At 44.4% G+C, this 11,964-nt stretch overlaps 1 protein-coding gene across 1 annotated transcript; it reads right to left on the bottom strand.

Moving 5' to 3' along the window:
• Nucleotides 1-414: 414 nt before the first annotated feature.
• Nucleotides 415-10,945, bottom strand: COMMD9 (COMM domain containing 9). The gene is made up of 6 exons (XM_053283920.1): nt 10,790-10,945; nt 9,841-9,966; nt 9,420-9,559; nt 9,136-9,170; nt 3,673-3,776; nt 415-1,442 (listed from the first exon to the last, which is right to left on the bottom strand). Exons 1-6 carry the CDS (start codon nt 10,838-10,840, stop codon nt 1,302-1,304), a joined length of 597 nt encoding a protein of 198 aa, XP_053139895.1. The 5' UTR covers nt 10,841-10,945; the 3' UTR covers nt 415-1,301.
• Between the last annotated feature and the right edge of the window lie 1,019 nt (nt 10,946-11,964).

The following is an 11,964-nucleotide window of genomic DNA, read 5'->3' as shown; positions in this document are numbered from 1 at the left end:
CTGCCACCTTAGCCCTCTCGGTTCCCCTGCTGCCAACCCAGCCCTCCCGGTTCCCCCGCTGCTGCCTCTGTCCTCCCTGTCCCCCTGCGATCGCTGAACATGGCTGCCCGTGTCTGGGCGGCCGTATCTTTCTCGGCTGTTCTGGGCATGCGCTCTGCGCATGCCCAGAACGGCCAAGAAAGACATGGGCGACACAGGATCACGCTGGAGGCTTTTATTATAGAGAATTGCAAGCACACACTGTTCCATCTCAACATATTTCTAGTTACAGTTGCATGAGTTGTTATCACATCTCCGTACTCCCTTCATGTTGTGCAATTGTGTACCAATACCCTGTACAATTCTGCCAGATAATGTTGTACTTGTAGTCTGGTTGAGTCAGCTAAACTCAGCATATAAAAGAGGGACAAGGAGAACCAGACTGACACAAGCTTTAAGTACTGGAGGAAATATAAAAAGAAAGAGGAGGGGAGAGAAGCAAGAGGATTAGAACACTAATGCAACAGCTAACAGAAAACTGACTCTCTGGCAAAATGGTCGTATTTTAGTGACTCCTTGAAGTGAACAAGAATTTATTCAGAACAAGCGTGGAGCTATCAAGAACAGACTTTTAAAAGATAGACTGCTCAATATTTCTAAAGCTTGTGCACAGCAACATTGTTGCTACAGGCCCCCGTTGCCTTTTGTGACCTCTCTCAGTACCGAGTACATGATCCAAGTTTCTTCACTTCCTGCTAAGTTTTCTACGAAATGAGAAAAAGCTCCTTCTCCAACACAAGATGAGAGCAACCTGCTGCTAAATTCACTCCAATCCTTTCCTACGGACCAACGAAGTTATTTTTGCAGCAAGTCCCAACACCACACACAGCAGTGAAGCTGCTCAATGAAGAGAAAACAAGTCTCATATGCCGCGCTCCTCAGCACACACTTTTCAAAAGTCTGTTGCGGCTGGAAGCCAGCTATTAGCCGCATTCATGGCTTTAGTCCCCAATTTCAGAGCAGGCAGATAGGAGCAGCCAATGAAGCGGATTCTCTTTCCCATTACAAGCTTTCTGGTTAACCAGAGATCCAAGCCTCTCTAGCATTACAGACAATGGGAGAACCTGATTGACTGTAAGAGGTCATCTCAGGTATTAGACCAACACCACATCAAAGAGTTTGCTTTCTGAAGAAACAACCACCAAACAACATGGATACAAACAAAAAGACAGCTGATGTAAAATACAGCCAAGCTGGAAGGACAGGAAGATTGTGTTTTGTATGGGAATGGTTGCTGTAGTTCTCCACCCAGAGGGATTTATTTATTTATTCGCAACAGCAGAAAGCTGGTCCCGAATCCTTCCCAGGCCATCTAGCATTGTGTCCAGTGTTTGTTTATTCAGCTCTACTGTCAAAGCGGATGTTGCAAAGTCATTCCCATGCAAGGCAGCATCTTCTTGAATCTGAAAGAAAGCCATAGCTTCAGATCAGGCTGAGAACAGTTTTGCCAGCATAAATGATCCTGCCACCTCCAAACTATATACTAGCTAGAGAGCCCCTTCACGTGACTGGGTGGGTGGGTGGGAAGGAAGGGTTCAACCTACCTTCCTCCAGACGATCCCTCTTTATCCTTTCGGCACACAAGCCACGCACCCACATGACCTACACTGCCAGGAGCAGTGCAGAGCCACAGACGCCAGGATTCAGTTTCCCAGTCTCTACATACAGTTGTCCCTCACCAACCATGAGGGTTCCATTCCTGGAAATCCTCACGGTTGGCAAATTCGCAGTAGACAAGGCATTAAAGTTAATGGGGAAGGGAGGGTTAGGGGAATCATGGTCACAAAGCGACCGGAAACCAAGTAAGAAATTGAAAGAATCATCCCCTGACCCCTGGAAGTTTCCCCCCTGCACCCCCAAAAATGACCCTCTGGCCCCCAGAAATGACCCCAAACCCCTTGGATTATTATTATTATGATGATTTTAAGTAGCCAAACTGTGGATACTCAAGTAGTAGTTGGTGAAGGCGGCCACAATTTCCCAGTCACAGATATTCAAATCCGCGATTGGGAAAACCGTGATAGGTGAGAGACGACTGTATCCCACAAGGCAACGCACGATGAGTGAGGTGTCTTGGGGGACTCCCTTGTCTCTGTGTCTCCTCAACTCCATGGAGCTAAGGAGACACAGAAGCTCAGCAGCCGGGTTAAGGGAGCGTTTGCTCTCTTAAACCTAGCTAAGAGCCAGGCTTAGGAGCAGTGTTAGGCTGGGTGAGCGCACCAGGATCCACACGGATCCCGGAGCTCCACACGAGCAGCTTAGCCCAGGCTAGGCTGCTCATCAGAACAGCCTCACAGTGTTCTCATATACTGAGTACAAAGAAACTCATATAGTCCCATTTATGGTAAATACTGAAGCCGCATGGAGCCTGTTCTGTACTACTGGCTTTGTTAAACATACACAAGAAGAATCATTCTGTGATAAAGGTCTGCAACTTAAGATTTCTGCCTTCTTCCCAACACACCTAAATATCAGTGTATATAGCTTGAGCTGGAAAGGTCTCACAAGAAATCAAGCAGAGACAACAGCAAAACACAAGATAGTTTTCCATTCTGCAGTAGCTGTAACATTCCCATCACCAAACAATAGTCATGGCCAATACCTCCCAGCAGGTTGTAATGAGACAAACAATATTTTCCCAGAGATTAAAGGGAGTGTGCCAGAGCCATTGTACTTCATGCATGTCTCATGCCATGGTGGCTTGCAGGCTGTATGGTGCTCCCAAAGTTGGCAAGAAGTGACCAGAGGTCAGAGAAATGAACACATGGACTCATCTATATTATTAATTATCCAAGACAGGCCATGTGTGGGGACGTGGCAGAAAGGAGGCAACTGGCTGACAGGGGTGGGGAGAGAAAAGGAGGCGATTGGCTGACAGTGCGAGAGTTCAGAAAGCGAGAAGGCAGCAGCTGGAGAGGAGTGCGAAAGCCAGGGAGTTTGCTGGCTGGAGTCGTGAAGCAGGGAGTTTGGGGACTGGGGACAGAGTTTGTGGAGGGCTTCAACATAAAGCACCAGGGAATTTGGCAGAAGGGGGCAGGTGGTGGTTCGCCACCTCAAAACACTCCAAGGAGCTTGAGGCCGGAACAAGGGTGCTGCAGAAAGCGCTTGGGCAGCAGGGAGGCTGTTAGTGCCTGCCTGCCACACCCGCCGTAGGGAGGAAGTTTGCTGGGGTCAGCTGTCAGGAGGGAGTTTGCGTTGGGCCACATCAGCAAGCGCCGGCAAGTTCGGCAGAAGGCAGGGCTGGCAGTTGGCCACCTCAGAACACGTTGCTATTGCCCGCCCACACCTGCTGGTGGAGAAATGGAGACTGAAGGACAGTTGGACAATGACAGCTCAACACAGGCGAGCGAGAGAGTTGCATGTGTGTGTGTGTGTGTGGGGGGGTGCTTCACAATCCCCTTGATTTTGCAGCTGTGTTTCAGGCAGGCAGACCAAGGCATCTGTCAGGCCCTGATGAATATGTGGCTGATGGGTGGGCCACAGGTTGCACAAGAATGCTCTATGATAACTAATTGAAGGCCCCTGAAAACCTGTTACCTGTACACAGCCTTTGTCTAGAGAGGTAACTGACACCTATTTGTTTTTGAAGCAGGAAAGCATCAAAAGGCTCCACACAAGAACCTGAAATGATACCTTCAATTGCAGCAAGCAGGTGGGGACAGCCATTCGGCTGATACTGTCAGAGGAGGTCTTGATGTCCACTCTCCAATCCATATCCACCAGCCGAGGCAAGGAAACTGTGGAATTAAATGGCAAGTCCACAGAATTAGCAAAAAGCACAGAGCTTTTGAGTTGTACCTATCAGCACTCTGTTATGGGACTCAACACACACTTCCAGGGATCTTCAACACTTAATCAGAAAGTCCATCCCTAGTTTCTTAGACTACAACAAATGCTGCTTAAGCAAGCAAGTGGAACTGCTGCCTTTATTTGAACTCTGTATGATCTCCATCGCTCATTTAGGTCATCTGGAGAGGTCCGTCTCCAGTTACCACGAGTACATCTGGTGGTGACCCGGAACCAGACCTTTTCTGTAGCTGCTCCTGGCCTATGGAATGCACTCCCGGCAGATATCAGCTGTTTAGGCTCGCTGTTGTTCTTTAAGAGAGCCCTAAAATCCTACTTCTTTGGCCTGGCCTTCCAAGGTTTATTTAAATTGTTTTAAAGTATTTTAATTGGTTTTAAATTGTGTTAAAATGGTTTTTATATTGTTTTAAGTAGTGTGTTTTAAATGATATTTGTTTTTATGTTTTTTAAACTAGTTGTACACCACCCAGAGCCTATGGATGGGGTGGTTTTTAAATGTAATAAATAAATAATAATAAATCCCATCCTGTGCAGCCTCAGACAGAGCCATAGTTGAGTGACAGAGCATGTTTTTTGCATGTAGAAGGTTCCACATTCATTTAATGGGAAAAGGGCTGGAAGAGGCTTCTGCCAGAGATCTTGAAGAGCAGTTCTCAGTCAGAGCAAACAATACTGTTAGATGGACCAATGTTCATACTCAGTACAAGGCAACTCCATATATTCATCTAGGCCAATTCAAGAACTTCAGCCCTCCAGCTGTTTTTGGACAACTCCTCCCATCATCCCCAGCTACAGTGGCCAACAGTCAGGGGTGATGGTGTTGTAGTCCAGCATCTGCAGTAGGGTTGAAGTTGTGCAGCCCTGATCTAAATTATGGTAAGCATTTCCATAGTTTAAAAAGGAGCTCCGACGTTGGGTCCCCAGATGTTGTGGGACTACAACTCCCATCATCCCCAACCACAACAGGGGCTATAGTCCAACAATATCTGAAGACTCAAGCCTGGGAACCCTTGGTTTAAACCACTGCCTGCATAAGAAATGCCTGCCTTAAGTTTCTAATTCACCATTAACTCTTTTTATGGTTTGCATAATCTTGCTAAATAAAGTCTGGATTCGAAATGCTGATGTGACTGGAATGTATGTCTACAAGAGCTGCGGCCCAAGGCCTCATAGCACACAAACTCTGCATCAGAGAGTCAACTGTGTGCTAAAATTGGAAACATGCATTTTCAAGCCTAACTTAACATCCATAAGAGCTAGAAACTTGATTTTAAAAAGATGTTACTTTTAGGATGGCAACCTCTACAATCAACACCAAATTCTGACTCAAACAAAATCAGAGATACACCGAGTCCTGACAATAATGAAACTGAACACAAACTCGCTTTTGGAGAACCTTTAAGAAGTGGGCTGAAGGACCACAAAATGACTTTATTCTCCTCTGTTAAAACATATTTGGTCCTCTGTCTAGTCTAGCTGAACTGAATTGTGGCCCACTTTACATGTCAGCAACTTTTTAGCCTCCCTTCCTCCCTGCAAACCTCCAATTTGAGAATGGCTGCCAGGTGATGGAGTGATACCCAGAGCCTAAGATAAATCAGATTCTGAAAACCAGCCAACGGAAAGACATGACTGCAGTTCTGGTGCCTGCTCACAAAGGAGTGCTAATGTAGTGCACGTGCATGGGATATAAACCTTGGGAGCCTTGTCAGTGAGTTTGAGCCCCAGGGACACTTCCATTTGATGGATGACTCCTGGAGATCAGCCCAACCTTATTTCTAGCAGACCTGAGCTAATGAATTCAAGCGGCAAAAAGCAGCAAGAGTTCAAAGACCCGCAAAGCCAGAAATGCCATATATATGTTCTCTTCAGTCATAATCCTAAGCATATTTACCAGGGAGTAAGTGCCACTGAGCTCAGTGGAGCCCGATTCAAAGGAAACAGGCTTAAAAATGCTCTGACAAAGAAGAACAAGGCTTGCTGAACTTATCCGTCAAGCCATTTGCAAGTGCTTGTTACCCAAGTCACAAAATGATGGTCGAACAAAAGCTCAGCGTTTTTATTTAGATACTGCCTGACATATACATCTCCAGGCGGTGTACCCAATCCAAATTACAATATATAAATAAGAACAATTAAACCACTTTCACAGAACAAAAACAAGTCACAGAGTGAAATAATTTAAATAATTTCACAGGATAAAAACAGTTTAAGATTAATTTTTATGACAAGCCTGAGAACACAGGTGTCTCTTAAGGGTCTTTTAAAAAGAAATCCAAGATGGAGACCTCTTATTTTGACAAAGAGTGCAAAGCCCTGGGGCAGCCACAGTTGCCTCCGGACAAGCCGGGGGCAAGTGTAATCAGACCTCCCCAGATGATCTTAATAGGTGGTACAGTTCATGACAAAAGTGGCGGTCTCTGAAATACCCTGGACCTAAGCCATTCAGGGCTTTATAGGTAATGACCAGCATTTTGTCTTTTGCTCGGAAATATATCGGCAGCCGGTACAATTATTTCAGAATCAGTGTTATATAGGCCCTTTGTGTTGTCCCAGAGACCAACCTGGCTGCCACATTCTGTACCAGTTGTAGTTTCCGAACTATGTACAAAGGCAGTCCCATGCAGAGTGCATTACAATAGTCAAGCCTAGAGGTTGCCAGCATACGTACTGCTGTTTTAAGGTCATTTACCTCCAGAAATAGGCATAGCTGATAAAAAGTGCTCCTGGCCACTGCCTCAACCTGAGAAACTAGAGAGAATTTTGAATCCAAGTGCACTCACAAGCTACATACCTGATCTTTCAGGGGGAGTATAACCCCAATGAAATCAGGCAGATCTAAACCATATCTCAGGTCTTAACCTCCCCCCCCCCGCCCCCATGCAGTACCTCATTTGGATTAAATTTCAGTTTGTTATCCCTCATCCAGCCCATTACTACCTGGAGTCAGGCTTTTAGGGAAGTTATGCCATTACCTGATGAAGCTGATAGGGAGAAATAGGTTTGGGTGTCATCAGCATTGATAACACCCTGCACCAAACCTGATGATCTCCCCCAGTGGTTTCATGTCGATGTTAAAGAGCACTGAAGACAGTAAGGAGCCTTGTGGAACTTCATACAGTGACTCTTTTTAATATTCTCTTGTATTTGCATTTCTTTTGCTATTTATTAATGTTTGCTGAAATCCCATTTGTGACAGTTCCCTAAAAGGGAAGAGAGCAGAAGGCTCAAATCCCAGATTTGAGATTCTACATTCCCTAGTTCAACACACACCTGACAACATCCAACACAGAAAGCCTTTCACTGCACTGGGGGCAAGCCCTTTTTAACCATCAAACTGCTGCATTCAGAAGTGAAGAGTAAATATGGCCCCACACCATAGAAAACAAGGGTACTATACCATAGCCCATCTGGAAGGGTACAAGAAAGAAGATTTCAGATGGATTCATATACAACATGCTGAAGTCTGTGGCTCTTACTAGTTTTTCCAAAGTATATTATTTTCCACTGCACATACAGATGTGAATAGAAGAGGGCTACTTCCAGCCATCCAGTTAACATGTCTGTTACCCTGGTCTCCCTCTTTGTAAGCTCCTCAGGGCAGGGACCTGCGTCTTTTGTGTCTATAATTCTAAATGATGATGTATCTTGATGGCATAATAAATAGTGTGCCAAAGAGCATCACCTGAATCAGTTCACTTCTCCTTCTCTCAGTTCTGTGCAAACAGTTAAGAGTAACTTAGTTAAGAAAGGTTGAGGGTGGGGAGAGTGAAAAATCTATCCAACACAGTATCTGAATGGAAGTCAACCTTAAATAGCAGCTTCTGGCACTGTATTTCCCCCTGCCAGAATAAGATACCGGCATCACATCCAAAATATTACGGACACAATATTAACCATCTGGAAGGGCCAAAAGCAACAAGAAGAATATCTTTACAACCTTCATTAATTGAGATTTTGTAGTTGATCAGCATTAACAGAACTGCTGCAGTGAGTGGTGAAACAAAAGCAAGGTAATTAGTCCTTTTAGTAATAGTAGTCAATAGTTTAGCATGGGGTGGCCAACGTGAAGTGCTCCAGCTGTTGTTGGATTACAACTCCCATCATCCCCAGCTACAACTGGGATGATGGGAGTGGTAATCCAACAACTAGAGTACCCCAGATTGACCACCCTTGGTTTACTAGATGGTTTAGCAGACATTCATTCCACATCTTTTACTAATGAATAGCATGTGGGATGACTAATCGAGTTTTGAGCAAATGTTAACCTTCCAGCCCAATCTCCTTTCCTGCCTCCTCTTTTAGCTCCATCTCCCAAGTGGTCATTTTGATACCATCTACTAAGAGCAAGGAAATCCACTTCTGGATTGCCGACCTGGGCTTGGCACCAAAACCACTTTGGTCACCTTGATGGGGAAGCTCAACTAGGGTATTTTTTATGAACCATCTAGATGAGATGGTAATTGGTGGCACCAGAAGATGCTACTGAGGGACTACTGCTGAAGCTCCATGGCACTTATGCTCTGGGGTACCACAAGACTCTAATTTGTCCCCTTATGCAGTTTAACATCAACAAACAACTGCTGAGCAAGGTAGTATGAAGATCTGAATTGAAGTGTCATCAACTTAACAATGACACCCAGTTCTATTTCTCCTTTTCATTGGAGTCCAGTGGAGTTGGGGAAAATGAGCGACTGGCATATCGAGTCAGCAATGAACCAGATGACGCCTAACAAATTGCAACTCAACCCAGGCAAGATGGAAGTTTAGTTGGCAGGTGGACTGACTTGGGAAGCAGAGTTCAATCTATCAAGCTGCAGTCAGAAAGTTACTATTGTACCTAACGTTTGGCTAGATAGTAGAGGCTGGACGGACCACTGATTTCATTAAGTATAAGCCTCCTCCGTGTGAAAAATAAAATATACAGTGTTTTCAAGGTTGCACTCAGCATTGCAACCCAGTAACTATACAGAGCAGTGTTAGGGTAAAACATTCACCTTGTGTGAAGTGGCCCTAAGCAGGAACTCTGTGACACACTACTGAGCAGTCAGGAGACACTAAATAATCATGGTAATCAGTGTTCCCTCTAACAGGGATTCCCAGATATTTTTGACCACAACTCCCAGAATCCCCAGCTGCAATGGCTTTTGCTTGGGGATTATGGGAGTTGTAGTCAATAACATCTGGGAATCCCTGTTAGAGGGAACACTGGTGGTAATAATTGTTGCTTAATAAATGTAGCAATTTCAGAAATACAAAATTGGTTCACAACACAAACTTGTTACTTACTTTGACTGGCTTGTGCTTCATTTCTCCAGGTAGAGCTGAGAAGAGGAGAGAGAGAAAGCACAGAATATTGTCTTTAAAATACAAACTAGCAGCAGTGGATTCTAAATGCTAAAAGATAGGCTTTTGGTCCGATCCAGCTGGGATCTTCTTATGTTCCTACGGAGCCAGTGTGACAACTCCAGCTATGCCAATCATACTACATTGCTTTAATTAATTCTTGGCCTGATGTCTGAATTATGTCACTGCCAGGGGGCTTTCCCTAACACTATGAACTTGATACTTACACGTTTTCCAATATTATCTTGGTCAGGAGATTTTTAAGGTTCTGGTGGAATCCTTCGGGAAAGAGGGAAAGAATTTCTTCAGGAGACATCAGACCCCGGTAAACTATGTGCCTTGTAAATTTGTGCAAAACACAGATCAACTGGAAGAGGAAATCAGTGACAAAAAGAGATGAAGAGTTTTACATTATTTTCAGGCACAAGTTCAAGCTAACACCCCAGCTTCTTGGCACCATCTTTCATTCCTTACTTAAGCACTGCTGATAATATTATATAGGTCTCCTTATTTCTAACTGCCAAGAACCTATATGGTTCCTATTAACTGATCTTGCTACCAACTTCCTCGTTCAGGCTCCAGCCCTTCTTCTGTAGGATCTATCAAAAAGCCAACTTGAATAAAACTGAAATGCTGCCAGGTTCTTACCTGATTTGCTTCATTTGGGGCAACGGAGAGACTGGAGCAGGTGCTTTCAGTCAGTTTGGCAGAGCCACTCGACGAACTAGAAAAGCACTCTTGGCATAGCTGCCGAACTACATCCTTTGATGAAGCCTGGCGAAGAGAAATACATTGTAACCATTTTCAAGACGTAGGATGAGATTGTGATGATTCCAAGCTTAAAGAGATTTTTTAAACACATCCATGGAAGACAGGCCTATCCACTGCCATGAACCATGATAGCAAAATGGTTCTCCATGGACAGAAGTGGAGCACCAGATACTGGAAACACGGGAAAGGCCAAGAGATACTTTGTTATGCATGTTCCACATCTGAAGTGACCTAACTGCTCAAAAGCATGCTATTTTGGAGAAATTTAACCTTATTTGTCAATATCAATTTAAGATTTTATCCATAGACTTTCCTTAATGAGCCACTATCTACAAGTAGATAGGCACATCTAAAAATGCAGTCTAGTTGGCCAAAATAAGATATAAGCTAATTAAAAATAGCATATGGATATGCTAATGAGACATACATTTGGGGCAATATAAAAATAAAATAAATAATGAAGTGCAACAGCTAAAGAAAGAAAGAAAGAGGAAGGAGATGATACTCTTGTATAGATGGATAGTCAGTGAGTAGCTAGACTTTAATCTGATCTGAAATATCCAGGTCCAGATTCTACCCCCACCATCGACTTTTTACACAAGTATGGAGAAGTAACTCTCTTTCAGCTATGGTTCTCTGAACTGCCCGACCCAGCTCCCAGGGCTTGCGAAGGAACCACATTAAAAACTATGCAGTACCGCGCAAATTAGAAGTGCTATTTAAGAAACAATATAATAAATATTTCTCCATATCGCCTTACACCATCCAAAATCAGTGGGGCTGGGAGATCTGACAGCACAAAGCGTTGCCCCAAGGGCAGACTTACTTTCAGTAAGATCTGAAGCGCTGCAAACTCCTCCTCACTCATCGCAGCCATTTTCCTCGTCACGTGATCACCTACAAGCTACTTTCGGGGGGGGAGAGAAGTTCAGTCATATGATTATTGTTTGAGTTGCTTTGCATCCTGGGAACTGTAGTTTGTAGAGCCCGACCGAGTGGAAGACGCTTGATGCTGTAGTTTGAAAGCGGCTATTAGAGACCAAAGGAATCCGGCTCAACGCGTTTCTTCAAAAAGCTGCCTAAGGAATACCGCAAGACATTCCGCGGGATTTCTTCGCATAAGTTTTTCTGTATATATTTTACAGGATTGGCACTGAGATGCTTATTATGATAATTAAATCAATATCATCCTTACTATAGGTAACGAAAATTACCACGCAGGTTACAAGTTTCAAATGAAACTAGGTGTTTAAAATATTCCGCGAGCGAGAAACAAAGAAGATGGTGCGGGATACCCTGCGCACAGATGGAGCCAGGAAAGGGGTCAATTTCCTGGAAGGAAACTCAGCTTTATCTGTACCAGCAAGTATGTGGGATGCGCTTTCCCACCACTCCTGTCCAACAACTAGTGATCGCGTGTCCATTCTTAACAAGAAGCTTTTGTGCCTCGGTTGATTTGAGCAACCAATAAGTTGTTTTTGTTTTTAATGGAACATCGCATGCCGATTTTAGCTTGTCAGCACCCTTGTGACTGAACCCTGAACAACTCCTGCTGCTCATCTCTGATTTTGCAAGCTGCTTTCATTTCAAAATCCTAAGCAGGAAAGATATTCAGCTATTGCAAGATATGCACACTGTTTAGAAGGTATTCAGCATAGGCTGTGTTGTCTTCAGGTGCGTAGTTAGAAAGGGGGCCTGTGTTCACCCATCTCTCTGGCGGCCCCTCAGAACGAGGGAGATAATGAAGAAAATAGGGAGGGGTGGAGCTGGTGGCCTGGGTTCTTGGAATCCTTTTGCTCGATATAGCTACACCCCTGATTGTCTTGCTTTGGGTAACTAATTCACCACTTTTCAGTACTACTTTCCTGACAAACAGGGGGAAAGGTAGGTTCATATAGAGAGCAAGAGCTGGCCAGAAGGTGGTGCTGTGAAAATTGCACAACATCCCTGTTGGCTGTGTAACCTATGCATCGGATCCTGCTGGAGAAGCCGACAGAAATT

This window comes from Hemicordylus capensis, chromosome 1, assembly GCF_027244095.1.
Source record: "Hemicordylus capensis ecotype Gifberg chromosome 1, rHemCap1.1.pri, whole genome shotgun sequence".
Classification (NCBI taxonomy): Eukaryota; Metazoa; Chordata; class Lepidosauria; order Squamata; family Cordylidae; genus Hemicordylus; species Hemicordylus capensis.
Note: the sequence above shows the minus strand (reverse complement) of the source record. Positions and strands in the feature narration are given on the sequence as shown.

Excerpts from the sequence above, each read along its gene's own strand:
- COMMD9 (XM_053283920.1), bottom strand. The coding sequence starts at position 10,840 with ATGGCTGCGATGAGTGAGGAGGAGTTTGCAGCGCTTCAGATCTTACTG. Across the intron at positions 9,560-9,840 it reads CCCCAAATGAAGCAAATCAG|TTGATCTGTGTTTTGCACAA; the intron begins GTAAGAACCTGG and ends TTCCTCTTCCAG. Across the intron at positions 9,171-9,419 it reads AAGATAATATTGGAAAACGT|CTCTACCTGGAGAAATGAAG; the intron begins GTAAGTATCAAG and ends TCCTCTTCTCAG.